General features: G+C 40.6%; 1 protein-coding gene across 1 annotated transcript; it reads left to right on the top strand.

The window, feature by feature from the left end:
• On the top strand, nt 1-23291 carry LOC128792194 (vitellogenin-2-like). Its single transcript, XM_053950391.1, has 35 exons — nt 1-70; nt 180-200; nt 296-447; nt 1739-1990; nt 2524-2685; nt 2777-2925; nt 3525-3675; nt 3782-3939; nt 4029-4194; nt 5044-5169; nt 5505-5723; nt 6693-6910; nt 7048-7145; nt 7412-7536; nt 7647-7748; nt 8388-8507; nt 8593-8782; nt 10414-10507; nt 10619-10804; nt 11339-11483; nt 11606-11828; nt 11907-12082; nt 12454-13245; nt 13737-13787; nt 14678-14764; nt 15840-16052; nt 16148-16290; nt 16688-16826; nt 17333-17468; nt 17900-18086; nt 18413-18501; nt 19543-19640; nt 20384-20543; nt 21923-22084; nt 22967-23291. The coding sequence occupies exons 1-35, from the start codon at nt 1-3 to the stop codon at nt 23083-23085; spliced, it is 5679 nt and encodes a 1892-aa protein (XP_053806366.1). The 3' UTR covers nt 23086-23291.
• The last annotated feature ends 460 nt before the right edge of the window (nt 23292-23751 follow it).

Genomic DNA, 23751 nt, shown 5'->3' with positions numbered 1-23751 from the left:
ATGTCTGGCACAGCCCCATTCACCTTCACTATGAGGGGAATCATACTTGCACTAGTGCTCACCCTTGTAGGTAAGGCTACATATCCCTTCTTCACCTTTCTTTTCCAAATTTTCCTTCAGTGGCAGCGATTGGATCTAGATTGAGCATTACTGATCTGGTTTTTCATCTCTTTTTGTAGGTAGTCAGAAGTTTGACATTGGTAAGTAAATTTCCTTCCATAACCTGCTTTCAGTGAATTTGCTGTTATGAGAATGTGCTTACAAGTATTGTGAAAATGGCTATTATTTCCCACAGACCCTGGATTCAGTAGCAGAAAGAGCTACTTGTACAGTTATGAAGGCTGGGTGTTGAATGGGCTTCAAGAAAAGAATTTAGCCAAAGCTGGCGTGCGCCTGAGCTGCAAGCTAGAGATCAGCGGGCTGTCAGAGAACATCTACCTCCTCAAGGTACTGCACCTCCAAAATGTGCAACAGTGAGCTAAAACCACACTTTTAATTGCATCTGGCTGATGTGGGGTGTAGGAAAGCTGCAGGAAACACAACTGGAGTCTTATCACTGCTATCCGAGAATGATCTGCAAGCTGCCGTTTCAGAGGTGATGAGTCACTTACCTGTGCTGGTTGGGGAGGTTGTTTGTAGCAGCTGTTCCTCAAGACTTCATATTGGAAACACAGTTGCTGGGGAGTTGCTAGAAAATGGCAAATTAACTAAAGACATTTAAACCTGCTCTAAGACTTGATTCTACTCTTAGCACACGTTTCTAACTCCTGTGGGAAGCCAGGTGTATAAAATCATTGTCATGAAGGCACTGATAAAAATAGGCTTAAAAAGTGATAAAAGCTAAAGATAACAAGTGATACATGATAAAGGTAAGATTAAAAAGTGAAAATCATCAAAAAAGGAGTATGTAATAATGTTTAGTGTTTGAGTAATGCAGTAAAAGACCTGTATGTGTGAAATCATACCTCTGCTGATGTCAGCAGTGACAGGATCTGACTCAATTCAAAATAAATACATTTCAGAAATGTACTTTTACCCCTTTAATTCAGTTACAAATCAGAGGTTCTTTTGGAATACTAAATTCAGTGACAGCTCTCACCAGTTGTGTTGAACTGTAAATCTTTCAAAATTGGCTAGGGATTACATTTCACACTATACACTTTGTCCTAAAATTATTGAATGGTGTGCACCAGCCTGTGCTCTGAGGCACCTAAGCTGGCAGTAACTTTGTAAAAGTTATTGAAATAGTTTCTTATTTACATTGTATCTCAGTGTTTATAAATATATTGTTCATTGGTAAAATATTTTGGTTGATTTAAATACCTAACAAATACAAAGCAAATGTAGTAATTAGTTTAGTCCAAAAAAAAGTTATATAGGAATAAGTTAAAATGAAACATTCTAAAACTGCAATTTTTTAACTTTTAGAATGGTATAAGCATTTAAAATGCTAAATCTAAAGCAGAATATTAATTTTAAGGCTGAAACAAAGGGAGACTTTATTTGATATGTTAACTAGTTCTGTAAGATAAAATTGTACTGTTGCGCAGACAGGATTTGCCCTGGATTTACAATAATATAAGCACAAGACAAAAGAATAAACTGCTGTATGATTTTCTAATCCTACATTTGGAAGAAAAAAGTATCTCACTAGTGGTTATATTAATTTCTTCCAATATGTTTGCATATTTAGCACCAAAGGGATTTTATTCACCGAAGTATCTTGATTTCCTCCCAGATCCGCTCCCCACAACTCGAGGAATACAATGGCATCTGGCCCAGGGACACATTCACTCGATCTTCCAAAATCACCCAGATGGTTTCCTCATGCCTTACCCGGCCCTTCAGGTTTGAATACAGCAGTGGACGAGTTGGAAACATTTATGGTCCAGAAAACTGCCCTGATACTTGCATTAACATAGTGAGAGGAATACTGAACATGATACAGATAACCATCAAGAAGTCACAGAACGTGTATGAATTGCAAGAGGTGTGTTTCTTTCTATTCTAAAACTATTTTTTGCTGAAAGGATGTGTTTATTCTCTTTAGCTGGTCTTCCTCTGAGTTTCTGTCTGTTTGCATCTACTTTTGTATGTTTGTGGTAAGAAAAAGGTGTATTCATTCATATAGAAGTAAACGTGTGCATGAGTGTTCAACAAATTACCTGGGCTGAATTCTTTCTAAGACATCTGTCTTTAAGTCTTAACGCGCAGTTCTTTGGAGAAAAAGAATTATTATCCATGAATTTATTTGTTCTATGGTTTCTGTAATACAGCTTTTTGATCAATTTTATTTGCTAATTGTTGATATTAATTGATTACTTTTTAAGTTTAAACTCCATCCCCTGAGTATTGCTCACATGCCTGTTATTTAGTTCCATAGGAATGATTGTATGTAATAGTAACAGATTCATTGAGAATCTTCATTAAGTAAAACTTAATGAAAACACAATGAAAACACAGTGAAACTCAGTGAAATCCTGATATAACTGGAAAGTCTCATTTTCTGTATCCATCTGCCAGGCTGGGATTGGAGGTGTTTGCCATACAAGGTATGTCATCCAGGAAGACAAGAAGAACAGCCGAGTCTCTGTTACCAAAACTGTAGACCAAAATAATTGCCAGGAGAAAGTGGTGAAGAGTCTTGGAATGGCTTACATCTATCCCTGCCCTGTTGACATGATGGTACGTGAGATGTGAAAAGATCTTCCTAATTACAAACATGGCCACTGTGTTCCCATTTACTCACTCTTTGGGTCTCCTTGTCGTCCTACAGAAAGAAAGGATCGTCAAGGGGACTGCGGCTTTCTCCTACAAACTGAAGCAGTCAGACAGTGGCACCCTGATCACAGAGGTGGTGTCTCAGCAGGTGTATCAGATCTCACCATTCAGTGAACCCACCGGTGTCGCTGTCACGGAAGCAAAGTAGGTGGGATGTGGGCTTGCTTCACAAAGTGAGAATAATTAGAGGTTCTATCAGTCCCCTTCACCCCTAGCTGAAGCGAAATGAGAACTGAGCTCCACAGCAGCTGAATTGAATATGTGTAATGGCACTTGGAGTTGCCACAGTCCAAAAAGTTCAAAAGCAAACCATTTTTTATTTGTACCCTGGTAAAACTGGCATTACAATTACATGGAAGAAAAGGAGAAAAACTGTTTTGTTTGCTTATACCATAAGAATGCAACTTTACTGCTCTGTTTATTCTGAAAAGGGGCTAATTTGTAGTGTTGGGAGGAAGATGGTACATGTAGAAATAAGACCATTCATTACACCAGGTCAGTAGCTCTCATTCAGCAGACAGCAATTTTGCTTCTCCTCAGAAACAATTTTGTTGTAGATAACTCCAATGCCATTTTGTTCTAGATAGAAGGCTTTATTCATTAGCAAAAGGTTTTCTTTCAGTAAGAAAAATTTTTAAAGAATAAAACAGCTACCACCACAGTATCACTGAACCAGCAAACAAACAAGGCACATGGGTGAAGAGAGATAATGCCTTTCTCCTGTGACTCTTGGCTCTTGACAGACAACAACTCACCTTGCTGGAGGTGAAGAGTGAATGGGGGAGCTCCCCAGACATCTCCATGCAGAGTTACGGAGGCCTTCGATATCAGTTCCCAGCAGTACTGCCACAGATGTCAGTGCAGCTCATCAAGACCAAAAACCCTGAGCAACGGGTATTTTTTTCCAAATTGCTTTCCTAATTAAAAAAAAAAACCAAACCTGATCATAAATTCCAAAGACTGTAATTATGCATTCCCTCTGTCTTGTGTTTTGTAACAGATAATGGAAACACTGCAACACATAATCCTGAATAACCAACAAGATTTCCATGATGATCTTCCATACCGTTTCCTGGAGCTCGTCCAGCTCTGCCGCACTGCAAACGCTGACACCCTTGAATCCATCTGGAGACAATGTTCAGACAAACCCCGCTACAGGTATTTCATTGTATCAACCTATAAGAAAATCTTCTGGTTTTGTGACAACTGGGAGCTAAAATGAAGGGTGTTTAAAAATCTATTTGCAGGCGATGGCTGCTGAGCGCAGTTTCTGCGACAGGCACCGCAGAAGCTCTCAAATTCATTAAGAGCAGAATCCGCAGTGATGACCTTAGCTACCTTCAGGCTCTTCTGAGTGTTCCCTTTGCTCTCCATTTAACAAAAGCTGATGAACACACTGTTCCAATAGCAGCAGTGAGTAAAGCCATGTGAATCTTTCCTGTCTCACAACGAAAGGAATGATAATCAACAACCTGTGATTAAGTACATTAGAGGCTGGATTCTCCTCTTGCATACGCTAATTTTGTGGAAACGTTGACCCGTGAATTTGTTTTGGCATAGCATTTATTAGAGGATAGTTCTATGTCTTCATTTCTCTATATTGATATAAAGACCTTTTCTTATAAGAGCTACTGGGAATAATTCCCATTTTAGTTTGCTGGGATCACATGGCATGCCTTCTACAGACAAAACTTTGTCCCTTCCATCTCTTACTTCTGAAACAAATGATGATTGGGGTGTTATGTCACTTGAGCAGCTCTTTCAATTGCAAACTAGTCCATGAAGTAGAAAATGCTGCAGGAAAAGTGTTAGTGCAAACATCAAATATGTTGACACAATAATTTATTCTGAATAATAAATTATTCATTTATTCTGAACAGGATTTTTGCCATCTCTAGCCAATACTCCTAAACAGGAAAAGCAGAAATGATGTGAAAATGCATCATTAATATAATTGAGTTGCACATTTTTCTAGAGGTATTCCATTTATATATTGATGTTTATTTATAATCTTAATGTTTTCAGTGTTCAGTTGATGAAAATCAAAGCTCTATAAGCTTATATGTGTATAAACTAGTGGGGAATTAAGCTCGTAAGTAAAGCTTCCAAATATAATATCTACAATCTACTTTAATTTGTTTGGATGAGAACAGTAATCGTTCTGAAGCTGATCCCTTCAAATAAGAGCTGGTGATTTTCCTGCTCTGAAAGCTTTGTAAAGTACTGTATTAAATGACAAATTATTTTCTTTCTTCTTCACAGGATTTAGTGACAAGTTCTCGAATCCAGAAAAATCCCATGCTTCAACAACTTGCTAGCTTGGGATACAGTTCTGTGGTGAATAGATACTGTTCTCAGACCTCAGCTTGTCCTAAAGAAGCTCTCCAGGTGGGTGGCTTTTTTTTTTTTTTTTTTAATACCTTATAGTTCATTATATTAGCTTAATTCTCTTTAAGATACAAAAAGGGTGACTGGAAATATAAATACACATTTTGTACGTTTTCTTCAGAACAAAGGTATCAAATAACTTTATCAATGTAGTCATTTACTTCATCATTGGAAACACAGTTTTCACATTGCAAGGGTAAAATCCTGAGAGAAACCACATTGAGTGATTTTATCAAAGCCAGTTATTTATTGTGGTAGGCTTTTCAGTGGGCAAGGGGAACACTGTGGACAGTCTATACACTACAGTAAGAAGATCGAGCTTGCTTTGTTTACAGCCCATCCATGACCTGGCAGATGAAGCAATCAGCAGGGGCCGTGAGGACAAAATGAAATTAGCTCTGAAGTGCATTGGCAACATGGGAGAACCAGCCAGCATCAAGCGCATCCTGAAGTTCCTTCCCATATTTTCATCCAGTGCTTCTGATATCCCCGTCCACATTCAGATTGATGCCATAATGGCCTTGAGAAAAATTGCTTGGAAGGACTGCAAAACAGTATGTAGGATCTGCTAGATTTTCTTTATTTAGTGAATTAGAATATGTACCATAAGCATAATGATTTTAATGGTGTCATGTGTGGATTCATCATGGTTTTTTTTCAAAAAAATATTATTTTTAAGAACAATACTACACAGTTTTACATTCAGCTGATGTTTTCTGCTAAGCTGTAATGATAATTAGTTAGTAGGAATCTTCCAGAAGGATATCAGCAGTGTTACTTTTAACATCTGTGGTAACCAACTAAGTCCTGTGCTAGTTATAGATACTGGCTACTTAGCCACCTAAAAGTCAGACATATCATTTAAATTGCCTCTGTAATCAGGAGGAGAGACACTTGCCGTTAAACTCCTAGGCCAAATGTCAGCATTGCTCTGCCTCTTTTAGACCCTTCCCTTGAGGCTGGATGAGTTACCACTGACCCCACACTGAGGTTGCCATCATAGAAGGTATAGGCAAGATTTTCAGATGATTTAAGTATAGGACCTATATGAGAAACCATTCACTGAGACTGTCTTTGGTGAGCTGCTGAACCCTTTTAAAACTGGTCTAAAATAGTGAAAAACTGGTCTAAAATAGTGAAACATGCACTGAGTCAGTGGAGTTACTTCAAACAATGACTCTGTCTTATTATCTATATTTTTTTTCTTCCAAAGATGTTCACTGATATTTGAATGTCAGTAATGCACAAAGCAATGTTGATGCCTTTTGGATTGTCGTGGGTTGAGTCAATACATTGATAGATGGACATTTATTTCAGGTCCAGTGTTTTCATGGGGCTGTTCCACCATGGTCCCTTCAGTTATATTAGAAAAGTTACGTGGAACCCTGCAGTAAAAAAGATCAGGAAACCTTTCTGCAGGGATAATGATCCCCTCTCCCATATTTTCTATGCCTTAGGTGTGGATCCAGTTTGCAAAATGGTTTCAGTTATTGGTAATTCCAGACCCTGTTTTATCTCTGCAGGTGCAGGGATATCTCATCCAGATCCTCGCTGACGAGTCGCTTTCCCCCGAAGTGCGGATGATGGCTTGTGCTGTTATCTTTGAGACAAGGCCTGCCCTTCCCTTAATAACAACCATTGCCAACGTGGCCATGAAGGAGAGCAATTTGCAAGTGGCCAGTTTTGTGTATTCCCACATGAAGGCTTTGTCCAAGAGCAGGTTGCCATACACGTACAACATGTGAGTAGAGACAGGAGCAATGCAGGTGCTCTTCAGCAAATAATGCTCTCCTGCATGTGCTGACAAGTGCAGTCAGTTTATTTGCTGACAGGGTGCAGCTTGTTTCTGGATACTATTACTTTTCTCATTTTGTTTAGATCTTCAGCTTGCAATATTGCCCTTAAGCTGCTGGCCCCCAAGCTGGACAGGCTGAGCTACCGCTACAGCAAGGTCATACGTATTGGTGGTTACTTTGGTAAGTGATTCAGTGATCAGGAAACTTTCACTTCAGAAATCCATTCTTAAAATATTAAGTACTTTGGAGGAATATAGCACTCTTTGTTTCAGTGAGAAATTAAATGTGAGACTCATATTTTTATAGTGGTCATTTAATAATTTCTGCCTAGAGTTCATGTAATGATATATCTTAAAGTTGGCAGTGGAAAAAGCTGCAGAAATATGATCTTGAATGATAAACAGAATGGTTAGAAAACAGATGTCTCTTGTTTTCTTCTGCCATAGATAACTATAAAGTTGGTGCTGCTGGAGATGTCCTTGTTATGAACAGCCCAGGAACGATGTTCCCATCAGCAATAATTTCCAAGCTGATGGCATATTCTGCAGGGTCAGTGGCTGATTTGGTGGAGGTAAATATTTACCTAAGTCAATAATAAATCAAATTAAAATTAAAACTGCTCACAAAGTTTCCTCTCTGTAAGCATGTTTCAGACTGCTCCTTCTCATGCTGTTTTGGTAGGCTGGTGTCCGTGTGGAAGGCCTCACAGATGTCATCATGAAACGAAATATCCCATTTGCTGAATACTCCACATACAAAAAGATAAAGGAGATTGGAAAAGCTGTAAGTATTTTCAGTAATACAATGTGTGGGTTATGTGAAGGGGCATTGGTGATGCTTCTCACTCTAGCTAAGCCCTGTGTCAGGAGGTTAAACTACTCTCCTAGGAGTCAGCTCAAGTATTTCTGTGAAGGAGAGATGTGCAGTGGGGACTGCAGGGGACATCTGCCATGGCTGCAATAGCTTCTACCAGTTTTTGCTCTGGCTCTGCCTCCTCCCCACCTCAGAGATGGCTGAAGGAGGAGCAGAGGAGGGAAGGGAGTAGCAGGAATTGCAGCACAGTGTGTCACATACCTGGCAGGCTTCCTACTCCCTCCCTTCATCTACCTCACCTAGTTTACAAGAATATGCCTTTGTCTTCAAGAGAAAAGATTTTTTTTTTTTCAGTGCTTTCAGACTGGGTTTAGTGATATTAATGGCTCAGACCTTGTGTGTGAATGTTAGTGTATTGGGACACCAAACATTAGTGGGCATCTCGATGGTGGAAGAAAGTGTGAATCATACTGTTTACAATTGGAAATTTTACAAAGGAAAAGGACAGCTTGGCCAGTGATGGGCTTAGTTATGGGTGGTTTAGGATGAATTATCATTTATGAAGTGATTCATTAAGAAACTTTGCTTGTGTCTTTATCTGTTACCCAGCTGCTGGGATGGAAGGAGCTGCCAACAGAAACCCCCTTGATATCAGCCTACTTTAAACTCTTTGGCCAAGAGCTGGCCTACATCAACATCAATAAGGAAGTCCTACAACAGGCTGTGAAGGTACCAGGGCCCGCTACTTTCTTTGCAATATTGGGCAGCGTTACACTTCCACATGCCAACCTCCCGGATCCCTGTTTCATGGCAGGCTGTCCTGGAGCCCGCTGCCGGGAGCACGGTGCTGAAGAGGCTGGCTGGCCAGCTGCGCGGGGGCGTCGCGGCGCAGTGGACGCAGCCGCTGGGGCTGGGAGAGCTGCGCTACATCGTCCCCACCTGCACCGGGCTGCCCCTGGAGTACAGCTCCCACAGCACTGCCCTGGCCCGGGCTGCAGTCAGCGGTGAGCTGGGCAAGCTCTGAGCAGGGGCTGAGAGGGACAGGGGCTGAGGGAGGCTGGAGAAAGAAGTGGAGAGCCAGGAGGTTAGAAAAAGAACTCGTTTTTGTACTGGGGAGGGGGCAGTGAAGATGTTTAAAGAGAAGCTGGATGCACTGATTTGTGAGTTGTCTTTGAACGGATTGAAGACAGAAGAGGTGAGATGAGAACCTGGGAAACCAGAGAGAGGGAGGCCACAACATTCAAGGCCAAAAAAAGGCAAAAGCTGCCTGGGGAGCTGATGCAGGCATGGGTAGAAGGGGTGCTTCCTGAGAGGTGCACACACAAGCTGAGGAGGATTCAATGTGGATTCAAAAAGAGAAGAAAACAGAAAACAATCAAAAGAGCACTGTTAGTAACATAAAGAAGGCAGGAAGAGAAGAGGGCCTGTAAAAAGAGATTGGAGCTCTCTTTTAAAAGAACAAATATGCAAGTGCTAATCATCATCAAGTTAATTCAGTGATCACACTGTGAGCTGTGCAGCAGACTTAAATTAGGCAAGACTGACTCTAATTTCTGCTGACACCATGTAAAGAATGAAAGGTGATGCACATGTGCTTGTGCTCTCCCACATACCCACTCTGCTGGTTTTTGGTTTGTTAGTTTGCTTTAGTAACATCTTTGCAGCTCTGCCCCTTTTGTGTGTCTTCTGTGGTTTGTTTGTTTGTTTGTTTGTTTGTTTTGTTTTTAATAATAACTTTGTAGCCAAGTTGGGGAGGTATGGATTGGATGAATGGGCTACAAAATGAGTGAAGGTTGTCTGGACTGCTGGTCTCCAAGGGTAATCAACAGCTGAAAATATAATTGATGACTTGTTAGGAGAACCATTCCTCTGCCATTGGCATTTGTTCATTGTCTTTTAAAATTTGAACTCTGTAAAAGAAGGCACCCTCAGGATTTCTGTGTCAATATTAACACTGAGTTGGTGGGAGCAGTTGCTGCACTGGGGGTCAAGCTGCCACTGACAGGCAGCTTAACAGGCTGGAGAGGATGGCCTGACAGGAGTGGAGTAACCCCTGTTACATGTAAGTGTCTAGGCTGGGCATCACCCAGATAGAGAGCAATTACACAGGAAGGGCAGGACCACCTGGTACGATAAACCTGCAGTGTGCTCATGTAGTGATGAAGGCCAGCTGTGTCATGGGCTGCAGAAGCAAGAGCAGAACCAGTGTGACAGTGATTTCCTTCTCTATTTAGCACATTTGCAGCTGTATCTGGGGTGGAATGTCCAGTTTTGGGTCCACAGTACAAGGTTGTTCAGCCTTGTTCTCTGCATTCACTGTCCTCTGAATCCCCATGTTTCTGAAATTTTATTACACTAATTATCAAACTTTCATTTTGAGTCTGCTCTTAATTTTCTCAGTATATTTTTATTTCCATTTTCAATTTGTTGCATCAGAACATTTTCCTACATAACAAGCTTCCTCTATATTTTCAGTATTCAGAATCATGAAAGGTCTCATGTACCCCAAAGTCTGTCTTGTTTTCCAGCCGTATTTGCTGTACTAACAAAATCACTACCTCCTACTGAAAACTGCTTATGTTTGACTCCTTTCTTTCATTTTTACAATGTTTAAATATTGTTCTTGCATTTGCAGTTGATGGAAAGATAGCTCCCCCTTTAACTGGAGATTTTACACCTTCACAGTTGCTTGAATCCACCGTGCAGATTCGTGCTGACATAAACCCCAGGTAAGGCAGGTTTCTAAGGCTTTCCATATGAAGGAGGTTTTTAAGGGAAGGCAGAACCACATGGGTGAAAAGAGCACCTTTCTTACACCTGACTGCTGCACTCTGTTTCAGCTTATACCTTCAGAAATTTGCAACAATGGGTGTCAACACAGAATACTTCCAACAAGCTGTGGAAATTCAAGGCAAGGTCCTGACAAGACTTCCAATGAAGTTTGATGCCAAGATAGACATGAAGCTGAAAAATATTAAGATTGAAACAAATCCATGCCGTGAGGAAACTGAGATAGTGGTTGGAAGGTACAGTAGCATTACTTCAGAATATTTTGTGTTGCTGAAGCCTGACAAAGTTCACTATTACTGACCTCCCACAGAGGTCTCTAGATAGGCAGAGTGACCCTTCAGTATGTAGCAGAACCTTTGGGATAAAGCACAAGGAAGAAAAATATAGCAGCTAAAAATCAGAAGATATCGGAATTATTTAGCAATGTAATTTTTATATTAAATTGTTTATTATTTTATGTTCTTATTATTTTTTATTATTTCATTGTCTTTTAAGGATTTTGATTTATATGTTTGAAGGAATATTTTTAATGTTTTGGAAATTGTGTTGAAATTTATCCAGACTTTGAAAACTTCCTGCAATATAAGAAAATTATATTTGTCATGAACTCTTTTTTGTTTTTCCAATAATATTGATCTTTCTAAATTAATATATAATCCCTGTGTTCAAATATCTTACCTCTGTACTGTCACATGATACTGACAAGGATGTATTTAATCCAAAGACCAGGGGTTGGAATAATTCACCATTTTTTGCACATATTTCAACAGACATAAGGCTTTTGCTGTATCGAGAAATTTAGGAGAGCTAGGTGTTGAAAAGAGAACCGCAATTCTCCCAGGAGATGCTTCATCAAATATTGTTGAAGAACCTTTCAAACCATCAGATAGAGCTTCCAGTGAAGATTTCACAAAGGTAACTGATTTTTTTTTTTTGCTTATATAGTAATATTTGCCCTCTCTGTAATGGATGTCTGTAGTTTTACTCTCGCCTATGACACACTCCCAGTGGTATTCACATCCTCATCTCTAATGCAGCAGGAAGCTGACAGCATGTCAAGGAAACATGCCTATAGCTCTCAAGAGGATCTTCGCCACGTCACGGGAAGAAAAACTCATAAACGAGACATTTGCGTCAAGCTGCATCACCTGGGCTGTCAGCTCTGCTTTTCCAGAAGGTCACGAGATGCCAGTTTCCTGAAAAATACCTATTTGCACAGATTAATCGGAGAACACGAAGCTAGAATAGTCTTGATCCCAGGTAAAATGCTGAGCATCTTAGGCTTGTCAGTGCTATTTGAAGCAGTATAACTTTCTAATGTGTGCAATTGGTGTGTAGTTGAAACAGATGCTGATATGGACAAAATTCAGCTGGAGATTCAGGCAGGATCCAGAGCAGCTTCCAAAATAATTAATGAAGTAAACGCGGAGTCGGAGGAAGAGGGTGAATCATCTCTGTATGGGGACATTCAAGCTAAACTGAAGAAGATTCTAGGCATTGAAAATGTGTTCAAGGCAAGTAACTTTGAGTATGGCAGTGGGGAACATTTTCCCCTAAATGTGGGCAAGAATTAGAAGTACAGTATAGAAAGCTGGCATGGCAAAGAAAGGATGGGGCTGTTTTGAAAGGTGCCAGCGCCCCATGCTGAGGTATTGCTCCTGTGGAGTGCATCCGGCAAGGTGGGCTGGGCTGGGCTGGATTTCAGCTGGACGGAGTGGATCTGAGGGAATTCTGCAGCTTCTGCAGAGAGTGAGGCAGGGAAGTGGTTTTTCCTTGAAAAGCTGGTGTGAGAACCCAGCTTTGTCTGACACCCACAGAAGTTTTACTTTGTAAAAACAGGACCAGATGTATTCTCTCTTTTGCACCTCTTGGACTGTGTTTGCAGATTGCAAATAAAACACGACACCAGAAGAAGCGACCTTCAAGGAAAGAAAACACAGTGCTTACAGAGCTTGGGGCAGACCCTGATACAAAACATCCCTCCAGTTCATCTTCTGCCTCCTCAGCTGTCTCCTCTTCCTCATCATCTGCTGTTTCTCCTCGTCGTAAAGAAGCTGGTGATGAAGATGAGAATAATCAAGAAGAGCAAGCAAGAAACAAAGACGCAAGCAGCAAGAGCAGCAGCAGTAGTGGCAGAAGTAACAAGAGCAGCAAGAGTAGCAGTAGCAGCAGTGACAGAAGTAGCAAGAGCAGCAGCAGTAGTGACAGAAGTAGCAAGAGTAGCAGCAGTAGTGACAGAAGTAGCAAGAGTAGCAGCAGCAGCAGCAGAAGTAGCAAGAGCAGCAGCAGTAGTGACAGAAGTAGCAAGAGCAGCAGCAGTAGTGACAGAAGTAGCAAGAGCAGCAGCAGCAGCAGTGACAGAAGTAGCAAGAGGAGCAGTAGCAGCAGCAGTAGCAGCAGCAGTGACAGAAGTAGCAAGAGGAGCAGTAGCAGCAGCAGTAGCAGCAGCAGTGACAGAAGTAGCAAGAGCAGCAGCAGTGACAGAAGTAGCAAGAGCAGCAGTAGCAGCAGCAGCAGGAAGTCATCAGGTCATCACAGCCATGGGCATCACTCGAGGCATGTGAATAGCAGCAGCAGCAGCAGCAGCGAGTCACTGAGCCACCATAGCCATGAACATCATTCAGGACATCTGGAAGGTGGCAGCAGCAGCAGCAGCAGTGCACATTCCAAAATATGGGTAATTTTGTCAGTAAATTGACTGGTGCGACTAATGCTTGTGAATCACACTCCTGGTGGCGGCTGGCTTTGCATGATAAATCAGGACATTAAGAGTTGACCAGAAAATTTTAGCTACATAAAATTGAAAAATTTATTCTACAAACACACCTGCAATCATTGGCACAGATGACTACTTCATCTCAAAAGTTTCCACAAGTTTGTTGAAAGTTTTGTAACTGTCAGGAAATGTTTTTTTTTTTTTTTTGACAATTTACTCTCAATAAACATTGCGTATTTCTGTCTTAATTTTGTGGTAGAAACATTAATGCTTTATATAAATGACTTCATCTTGCATTATGTGCTTGTGACTAAGCATACAGAACTATGTATGAATGATAATCAGTAAATTTCTTATTTAACTTCCAGTTCTTAGATTTTCATATAATTGCATTTCTTTTCCTCTGAGACGTCTAATCTTTTTTTTGTTGCTGTTTTTTGTCATTTTCAAAGGGAGCTCATGAGATTTATCAGTACCGCTTTAAATCAGCACACAGACAAGAGGTGAGTTTTTCTTTCCTCACTAAAAGAAGTATGGAATCTCTCAAGAGTCAAATGGAGACTTTAATGGCAACTTGTTATCTTTATTAAGGAAAATTACAGTACTGATAACATTAGAACTGTGGTGGTTCTTCTGAGATGGGTAAAGACAGAGAGCTGTGTTTCCTTTTGTGTGTGCACATGAAGCCACTTGTGGCTCTGCAGAGGAGATGCAAAGCCTCTTCCAAAGCAATAAAACGGACTGGAGCTGCACACTTTGGAGGAACCATCAGAAACTCTGCTCATTTGATTGGTTTTGATCACCTGGTTTCTTGGGTTGGAATAACTGCAGGTACACAATGAGGATAGTGATGTGGACAAATGTAGGAGGATACCTTATTTTATAGCATTTTGGTTGAGGAGATTCTTACTAGGGCATGAGCCAGCCAGAGCAGTGTCCTTGGTACTTGTGTTCCTCAAAAAGTAACATTTCAGCAGTGTGTGTCCACCCAGATGCTCCTTTCCATTCAGTTGGTCCGTTCAGTTTAGCTTCCAGTTCATCAGGCCTGTGCAGAATTTCTGTTCTTTCATATTGAAGTGAGAAGCTGATTAAATTTTACTTGCTTTGGTCCACTGTTTTTTCATACAGGGAATTCTCATCTAAGTATAGTCCTTATGGACTGTGAAGAGTTAGATATGTTTGGGGAACAAAATTTTTCAGAGTTAGATCTTACGTAGTAAGCAGGACAAAGCCTAATGCAAGTCATTGAGCTGCTCAGGGTTGGAACATACCAAGTGCTGTGAGAGAGTATTGTTCAGCACTGCCTCATGCAATTTCTTCAAGCACGCTTTAAAGTTAGCCTGTTGTGGTCTGATTTTTTTTTTTTTTAATTTTTTTTTTTTTTTTTTTGCAGTTCCCAGAAAGAAAACTCCCAGATGACCAAATCAGCAGCTCACATTCCTCTGTCAGATCCAGTCATGCCTCATCTCGAGCTTCATGGGTTAGTTTTCTATCATTTTTAGGGGGCTTTGACAGCTTGGAATAATGTCAGAGTGGCTGTTCACTGACAGTAATTGTATATAATAATAGTTATAATAATAGTTATAATAATAATGGGAAGGGAGAATTGCCAACCTCTTGAGTCTCAGGTATCAGTCAAGACATGCACCATAGTTCCCACATGCACTTTTCCTCGGCAGTGAGAATTCTTCTTACTTGCATCTCAACCCTTCCCTCATGGAAATCCCACCCAACAGATGCCTGCAGAGACTCATTTTGTGACCTCTGCAGCCTGAAGGGAGATTGAGGTGCTGCAGTGCCAGTGTGAGGACATTGGTGGTAGCAGCTGAGGCTCAGAGCAGCCTCAGCAAAAGGCATGTTCCAGAGGGGGCACGGAGCACCTGGGCTCCTCACCACCAGGCAGATGTGTGCAGGCTTGAGAATGATGGAGTGAAGATATTGAAAGTCATGACACACTTAAGGCTGTTCTCCAAGGGAAGGGGTTCTTGATGTTGAAGGAAATGTCCTGGATTATGGAAAATGTCCTGAGTTGCTGTGCAAGCACAAAACCTGACTGGCCCACAGAATTTACAGCCCAAGTGTGAGGAGAAAGTCAGCACAAGACCCAGACACATAAGCAAGAGGAGACAAGCTGGGGGATGTTTCTGCTGTGGGAATCAGTGATGCATACAACTGACAGCTGATGTTCAAACTGAACCGCTTTCTTTTATTCACAGGCTGGATACTAACAATGAAGCCCAAATCATATAGTCATTACTGTATTTTAATTATATGACTATTTCCATGGTATCAGCTGTAGCTCAGGAAATGGCACAAATTTTGGCTCATAAAAACACAGTGATGAAAGCCATCTGGCGTGCAGAGGCACATGCACATTAAAGACATATGGATGAGGTTTTATAGCCATATATATGTGTGTGATACATATGCTGGTATATATTTGTGGTTCAGTTGTTTATTTTCTCATTTATCCATCTAGTTCTTGCATCTAAAATGTTCCATGGTAACTCTTCTATAATTACATGTTTTGCATGCCTTCTCCCCCTTCTTCTTAGCCGAGGTTTTTGGGAGATGTTAAAACACCAGTATTAGCAGTTTTTCTGCATGGCATCCGTGATGATAAGAAGATAGGAGGTCTCCAGCTCGTGGTATATGCTGATATTGATTCCATCAGGCCTCGGATGCAGGTATTTGTGTCAAACCTCACAGATTCAAGCAAGTGGAAGCTCTGTGCTGATGCTGCAGTCCTCAATGATCACAAGGCAGCGGTAAGGCTCAATATAATATAAGGCTTATACAGCTCTGCATGCATCACAGGAATGCTCCAGACATTAAAAAATGGACCATTGTCCCTCCATCACAGGCTTACCTGAAATGGGGACGGAATTGCCAGGACTACAAGGTTTCATCTGAGCTGGTAACTGGGCAGTTTGCTGACAACCCTGCTGTACAAGTGAAACTAGAGTGGCCTAAAGTTCCTTCCAGTGTCAGATCCGTAGCAGAATGGTGAGAATTGAGTCTTCGGTGACACTTGTTAACAATACTGGTCAACAGGGAAAAATCAGCATCTGCACATGAGGTGCTAGTGGCTTAAGTACTGGCTGATACTTTATCCTCTGATCTGCCTGAGTACTGCCTTTGGAATAAAAATTGAGTGGGATTATGTCTTATTTTAACGTATAGTAACTCTTGATATTTGCCATAATTACTGAAAACTGAGGAACAGATCCTTGCTTTCACTGAACACTTGAACAGTAGAGCAGAGAGTGGGTGTGAAGGCAAAACCAGGGATCCTGAAGACTATTACGCTACTTACAAACACGTGTGAGACAATCTAGCTGGGATGTGTGCAGCCTTTTTTTTTCTCCATCTCAATAAACCTTTCTGATTTGAACTTTTGAAGGTTTTACAAGTTTGTCCCTGGGGCTGCATTTATGCTGGGCTTCTCTGAAAAAACAGACAAGAATCCTTCTCGACAAGCCAGGGTGATCGTGGCTCTAACTTCTCCAAGGACATGTGATGTTGTTATCAAGCTTCCTGATGTAATTATGAAATATTTTATTCCCTCTTCTATTTCATTCCTAGTATAAAAACGTGACTGTTTAATTACAGTGGGTCAATTCTGAGAAAGAGAAATTAAGTTAGCATCAGTTTGGGTGCAAATGATGAAAATTGCTTTTATATATTCCCATCATTGTATTATTTCATAGGAGGATGTCTATATAGTGATTCTTTTCTTGGAGAGAGACATGGGTACTCATAACGACATGAGTTTCCATCTGTATGGAGATAATGCTTATCTCCATAAGCATTCACCTCATCACCTTTGAAAGGGAGTAATTAATTCTCTCCCAAATAATACCTAAATGACTACTCTCACACCATGAGATAAAACTGAGCAAAATCAAAAACCTCATGGACAATGAGTCAGATGAGTTATGTTCACATAAAGTCTTTCCAATGAAAGTAGAAGAGATAGGAAAAAAAAAAACTCTAGCTGTTTGCTGGCACAAGTGCATTTTGAATGTGCTTTTGCATTCCTTTTCAGATTACCCTCTATGAAAAAGCCATGAGGCTTCCCCTGTCACTTCCTGTAGGTCCAAGGATACCAGCTTCAGAGCTGCAGCCTCCCATCTGGAATGTCTTCGCTGAAGCCCCTTCAGCAGTGCTTGAGAATTTGAAAGGTCAGAGTCTAATTGGGTTCAGAAGCATGACAACTTCAGTCTCACAATTTATTTGGACACCTTCTAAATTTTGCTGGCATTGTTTATCTCCTGTTAATTAGGAAATGTTCTGTAATAATGTGAGGATGGTTCATCTCAGAGAACATATTGTACATGTAGTACAGAAATCATCAGCATTTCAGAGATCAAGATACCAATTATCTGAATTGATAAAATTTTACATTTCTGGCAATTATTTTTTGTTCGATAGAAGAAATTTTTAAGAATTTATAGGTGCTTAGGACGCCAAAAGTCCCTGTAAACCATATGAAAATATCACATAGTGAAAAAATACAAAGCTAAAATAATATGGCACTAAAAATAAAGCACACCATTTAATGGCTTTCTCTCATGGAAAAGAAAAAAAACTCACTGGCATTTTTTTTAACCAGCTCAATGCTCAGTTTCCTACAACAAGATCACAACCTTTAATGAAGTTCGCTTTAACTACACAATGCCAGCAAACTGCTACCACATCTTGGCTCAGGATTGCAGCTCTGACCTTAAGTTCCTGGTGATGATGAAGAATGCAGAAGAAGCTGTGAACCTGAAAGCAATCAACATCAAGCTTGGCAATCAGTAAGTAGCTTCTGCCAGATGCTGGGAGCATGAAGGGACCTCAATGCCCACATTTAGCATGAGAGGAACTCCAATCTGAGCTTTCCTGCAATGGTTAGCAGCCCATGAAGTTTCAGCACTCCCCTTATTTATTTTCCATGCATATTGAATGTGATGCTGATGCTCTTATCCTGCATCTTAGGAGAATAGAGTACCCTGATGTAATTTAGGCATTTGAAATGAGCTTGTGCTCTGACCAGTGACATTTAGTGAGCAGGAAAATGCCTCTGTCACTGTGAGTGTGTGCAGGTGGCCCAGGCAGGGCGTGAACACTCTTGTCCTTGCAGTGAGGTCGATATGCGCCCTGCCAACGGACAGGTGAAGCTGCTGGTGGATGGGGCTGAGAGCCCAACAAATGTGTCATTGACATCTGCTGGTAAGTGCTGCAGCATATGCTGTTCAATTTTCACTGATGTTTTAGGATAAAGAAGGAAAGAAAAGGAATCTGTGAAGGAGATTTGATCAGTTTGTATTCAATCAGTGTTTCTTTGGTTTTGAGGTAATATTTAAGAATATGTACTTAACTCACTTGCAGAGGGATACTTAGAAAGATTGATTAGAGTGTGAAGCTCTTGAACTACCCTAAATAAGCAAGATATAATTAACATCAAGTCCCCACCTTTTTTTACATCATGGCAGGTTCTGTTGTAGTTCCAAATTTGAGAAGGGTTTTGGCTATACTATCAAATTTTGCTTGATTAAAACTTTTTGAAGTAGGGCTTTTCTAAAATCCACTTCACATGACTTTTATATTTGATTTGATTTGTAGGTATAACTTAGGCTTGCATTCTGCCAGGAATAGGTATGGAGAGCTGGTGAAACAACCTGCTTGATTCCCCCAAAACAGGAACAGTTTGTTTCTGTGAAAAGTACAGGAAGACTTTGTTTCATCCTGTACTGTGTAATCAGTATACAGTGTGGGTATTCTGACTGTAGAGCTGCAATATATGGCTTGGGCTAAATCTTGCTGAAATTGGGTTAGCATGTACCACTGCTGAGCTCTGTCCTATTTGTTATGTACTTGGGAAGTGATAATTGTGCTAGAAATGGCTCCAGTGACAGTCATGGTGTTGCTCATATTTCCATACTGCAATACGGTGCACTCAGAGCCTTGTTGATCTGCACAACTACAGAGATACTATAGACAGCTCAGTAATGATTTATAGACATAAATGTGTTCATGTCAATAACACCCAAAAATTAATAAGTCTGTGATAATTAACATTCTCTTCCAACCTTTTGCAACTATTTTTTATGTATGCACATTTCTACATTGCTTTGTTCTATATTTTTGTTTCTTGAATAGGGTAACAGGAATTTTGAAGAAAAGAACATTTTAGAAACATGATAGTTGCTTGTTTTCTCTCTTAAAGAAGCTAGGTTTGGTCTGGATTTTTGTTTTGGTTTTTTCTTCTAGGTGCTTCTCTGTGGATCCACAGTGAAAATCAAGGGCTTGTACTTCTCGCCCCAGCCTATGGCATTGATAAACTGTACTTTGATGGATACACATTCAGGGTATCGTTCTTCCTCTTCATAAGATTGGGTGTTAAGAAATTTCCATAGGATTCCCTTAAATCTGTATGTATGAGGGCCAGGGTGTACAGTGGTAAAGGCAAGTGTATGCAGGGCACAAAAACCTCCAAAGGGAAGATGATGCTACAGGATTGCACAGTCCTGCTCTTTATTTCTGAGTGTGAGAAATGAGAATCTTTGATCAACAAAAGTATTCTGCTCTTGCAGTACAGATGTGTGTTGGGAAGTGGGTCTGTGAGTGTACACATGCTGAGTCAGCACTGCCTTTGCAAGAAAAATGAGTTTTCAGCTCCTGACACTGTTCTTACACCTGTATAATTATTCAAAACAGCAAAAAATGCAGCCATTCTTTTTAGATAAATGAGTGGTTTAAAGTCTGCACTGAAATTAATACGAAGCTGGAACGTAAGGGGTTGGTAAACTGTTTCATGACTGTCTCTTGTACTATCAAAACAACCACCAGAAAAAAGCTTCAGCATATTAATAGTCTAGAGCATTAATAACTTAACATCCTAGACTGGTATAGTAGGTTATATCAGCTATAGAGTCTGCAGCCCCACAGGAGTTTGGCATCTGACTGTCAGACCCTTTTGAATTCTTATCAAAGAGATTTTAAATGTTTGTGCATTACCTTACGCTGGAAGGGACTTGCATAGCAAAAATGTGCTTCACAGGTATTACTTTTTTTTTAACTTGAAATACTTATTGCTTCTTTTTCCTCCAAGATCCAAGTTGCTTTATGGATGGCAGGGAAAATGTGTGGACTGTGTGGAAAATATGATGCAGAATGTGAACAGGAATATCGGATGCCCAACGGATATGTAGCTAAAGATGCAGTGAGCTTTGGGCATTCTTGGATTTTGGAAGAAAAGCCTTGTAGAGGAGGTATGCAAGCTTTAATAAACTTAATGTAATATTACTGCAGTTGTTCAGGAAATGTAGAACCTGTTCAGAAAATTTAAAGTCCATATATATTTTGGAAATAAAAAGCATATTAGAAGATTCATTGTTAAGTTTTAAAATTACTTGCAAGTTGAGAAAGAAATAAGAAATCACAGGTTAAACAAGCCAAAATATACAACTTAGTTGAAGTTCAAAAAATAAGATGAATCAAAATCTTTGTTTCAGTTTTGAAGTATTTTAGATGAGGGTCAGAAGGAGGATAACATTCACACAGAATGCTTTTATTTAAGCACAACCACATTTTCCGGACATCAATTTTCAGCAATTAGTCCATCAAAAAATCAGATGGGGATTAGTAGTTATTACCATGGTTGACCACCTGGTTTTTGAACCAGTGCAACCTGTCAAACAAAGAATTGTTCATGTAAAGTAGATGAGCAGTCCAGGGACTTAATTACATGGTTGAAATAAAAAAGCTGCATTTTAAGTCTTTCAGTAGATTAGGATCTTATGGTGTGCAGCTCTAGCTGAGGTTATGATGCAACATCACACCACAGTGCTTGAGAACAGGCACGTTGCATCTGTAGAGACTTGCCCCGTGGGAAGGACGTCCTCAGTCCCTGGAGATGGCTTGTACATGTCAAGCTCAGCATTAGCTGTTACTGTTCCATGTTTTTGCCACAAATTCTGGAAAACAAACTTGATTTAGATGGATATGGAGTCCACATGCACACCCACAATAATATTCCTGTGGCTGGTGGTGACCACATCCTGTTTCCATTTAACATATAGTGGAAGCTGCTGAAAATTGAAGACAATAAAGCTTATATCTAGGAATAAATTGTGGTCTGTTTAGCTTCTCACTTGTAACTGTTTGTCCTGGGAATCCAAAATGAGATCGATATTACTTGTTGGCAGCAATGACTGTTGCTCTCTCTCTCTCTGACCAGTTCTGTGTCTGAATGACTTTGGTAATAATGCAATTCTTTAGTGATTAATTTTATTTGGTCAGAAATCTCCCCTTTAGTTCCGCTGCTGAATATTCAACATTTTAAAATGTGGTTTGACAGCTATTCAGTAAGCCAGTTTACCTTGAAAAATGTTTATTAGAAAGTCCTATGTTTCTATATCCTGATCTTGAAGCAGAACAGTTGCATTTGAAATTAGCTTTCCAGGGCTCCATATCTAACAAGCTGATTTGAAAGATTTATCAGTCAATAAAGCTTCTTCATTTATGGCCAAAACACAGTTTTCACAGAGGGAAGTTGTTTGCAGATTGGCAGTGTTGGCAGATGGGTCCTCCTGGGGAGGTGTGGAGCTTTAGCATGTAAGCACAGCAGCTGTTGTGATGCCTGTTGCAGCCTGCAAGCTGCGGCACTCCTTTGTGAAGCTGGAGAGGACGGTTCAGCTGGCCGGGGTCGCGTCCAGGTGCTACTCCACGGAGCCCGTGCTGCGCTGCACCAAGGGCTGCTCCCCCACCAAGACTGCCCCCGTCACCGTGGGTTTCCACTGTCTCCCTGCTGGTAAGGCAACAGAAATCCCACTGGAGAGGAGCTGAGCAAAAGTATAAATAGATTGTCACTTGACTCAGTTATTCCACTTGAAAAACATGAATGATATAACAGCCATAGGGTAGGCATGGACTGACTGCCCTATTGAATGAAGCCCTTTCCCTGTTTTATTAATAGGCAAACATTTCTTCAGTGAGGGAGATGGTTTTCTGTTGTACATTTACTTGTTTTCATTGTACTGGGATTTAAAATCTAAACCGAATTCTCCTTCATGGTGCTTAGGGCTAACAAGGTAAGGGCAGGACAACAGCTCAGTCAGCATTGTGATTCAGCTGAAAAGCTGTGTACTGCAGCCTGTGCAGGCTGAGCCATATAGGACCAAGTGCAGCGCCCCAAAACAAGGATTCTTGCCTTGCATTTTTTATATATCACTGCCTTTCGGTGTGATCCTAACTCACGGAGCTGATTTAAGTACTAGAAGGGCAGGTGTGGACAGGATTCTGCACACAGGCCCAGTGATATAGGAGGATTTATTTTCTATACATATATTGTAGATTATAAGTCATTAGATAAAGTAGATATGGATTATATAGAGCATAGAATTGTATTTGTTTTCCAAGTTTGTTTTTTTTTCCTTAAAGATCATAATACCCTTTCCTAAATGTATCATTAATAAAATTCTGCATGGAAATAATAGCTTTCAAGGTAGAACTGGCTTATTAATGAAGTGGTTTCCTGGAACATCTCTGTGTGACTTAGGCAAATATAAATATGTAAATCAGTGAGGAACAGCCAAGCCTGCTGTAATTAATAACTAGTGCATGGTAAATGCTGTAGCTTGCAGAACTACTTGTGAAGTAAACTGTTTAATTTTCATTTCTTGTTCCCCATCAGATTCAGCCACCAGCCTGACAGACAAGCAGATGAAGTTTGACCAGAAGTCAGAGGATATGCAGGACACTGTTGATGCACACATAGCATGTTCTTGTGAAGATGAAAACTGCAGCACATGAAGCTGTACCTTTGCAGCATAGGAGAAAACATAAACACTTTCATGTTTTTATTGTGTGGTGTAAAAAACCTTGTCTTAAGGAATAATAGACACTAAATGAAGTACTCGAGGATCTCGTATGTGGAATCTTCCCAAGTAATTTAAAGTATTAAACTTTATTATTGTAGAAACTGTTATGATTGCCCATAAATACCTGATTTCATAATAAATCCATGCATGGAAAAAATTGTGAAGACTTCCTTACTTCACTGGTGGTGGAAAGAGGAGGTCTGCATAGGTTTTCTTTATCCCCCATTTTTTAGACTTCTTGAGTTTGTGGCCGTCTTCTGTGCACCAGGGTTACACTGGGAATGGGGTTGGGTAGCTGTGGTACTACTGCTCCTGCTTGTACTCCCCGTGCTTCCTTCCCTGGTGCTGGGATCCTGTGCACCTGCAGCAGGAACTGATCCCCTTGGTGTGATGCTGCACCCTGTGCAGCAGCCACACAGCTGTGGTGCTTGGCCAGGGCTCTGTGATGGGCCAGGGCTGCTGCAGGGAGCAGCAGGCTCAGGGAATAAGCCTGAGTTTCATGTCCTGGGCAAGGCTGCTCTGAGGGAGCCAAGAACACGTTAACTTTCTGGTGCACCACGTGCAGAAGCTACAGTGAATTCGTGTCTTTGAGCAGGAC

The sequence above is a fragment of the Vidua chalybeata genome, chromosome 9 (assembly GCF_026979565.1).
Source record: "Vidua chalybeata isolate OUT-0048 chromosome 9, bVidCha1 merged haplotype, whole genome shotgun sequence".
Classification (NCBI taxonomy): domain Eukaryota; kingdom Metazoa; phylum Chordata; class Aves; order Passeriformes; family Viduidae; genus Vidua; species Vidua chalybeata.
This window is presented reverse-complemented; position numbering and strand designations above follow the sequence as displayed.

Coding starts and splice junctions, on each gene's coding strand:
- LOC128792194 (XM_053950391.1), top strand. CDS start 1: ATGTCTGGCACAGCCCCATTCACCTTCACTATGAGGGGAATCATACTT. Junction 448..1,738: donor AGAACATCTACCTCCTCAAG/GTACTGCACCTC, acceptor ATTTCCTCCCAG/ATCCGCTCCCCACAACTCGA. Junction 5,170..5,504: donor GTCCTAAAGAAGCTCTCCAG/GTGGGTGGCTTT, acceptor CTTTGTTTACAG/CCCATCCATGACCTGGCAGA.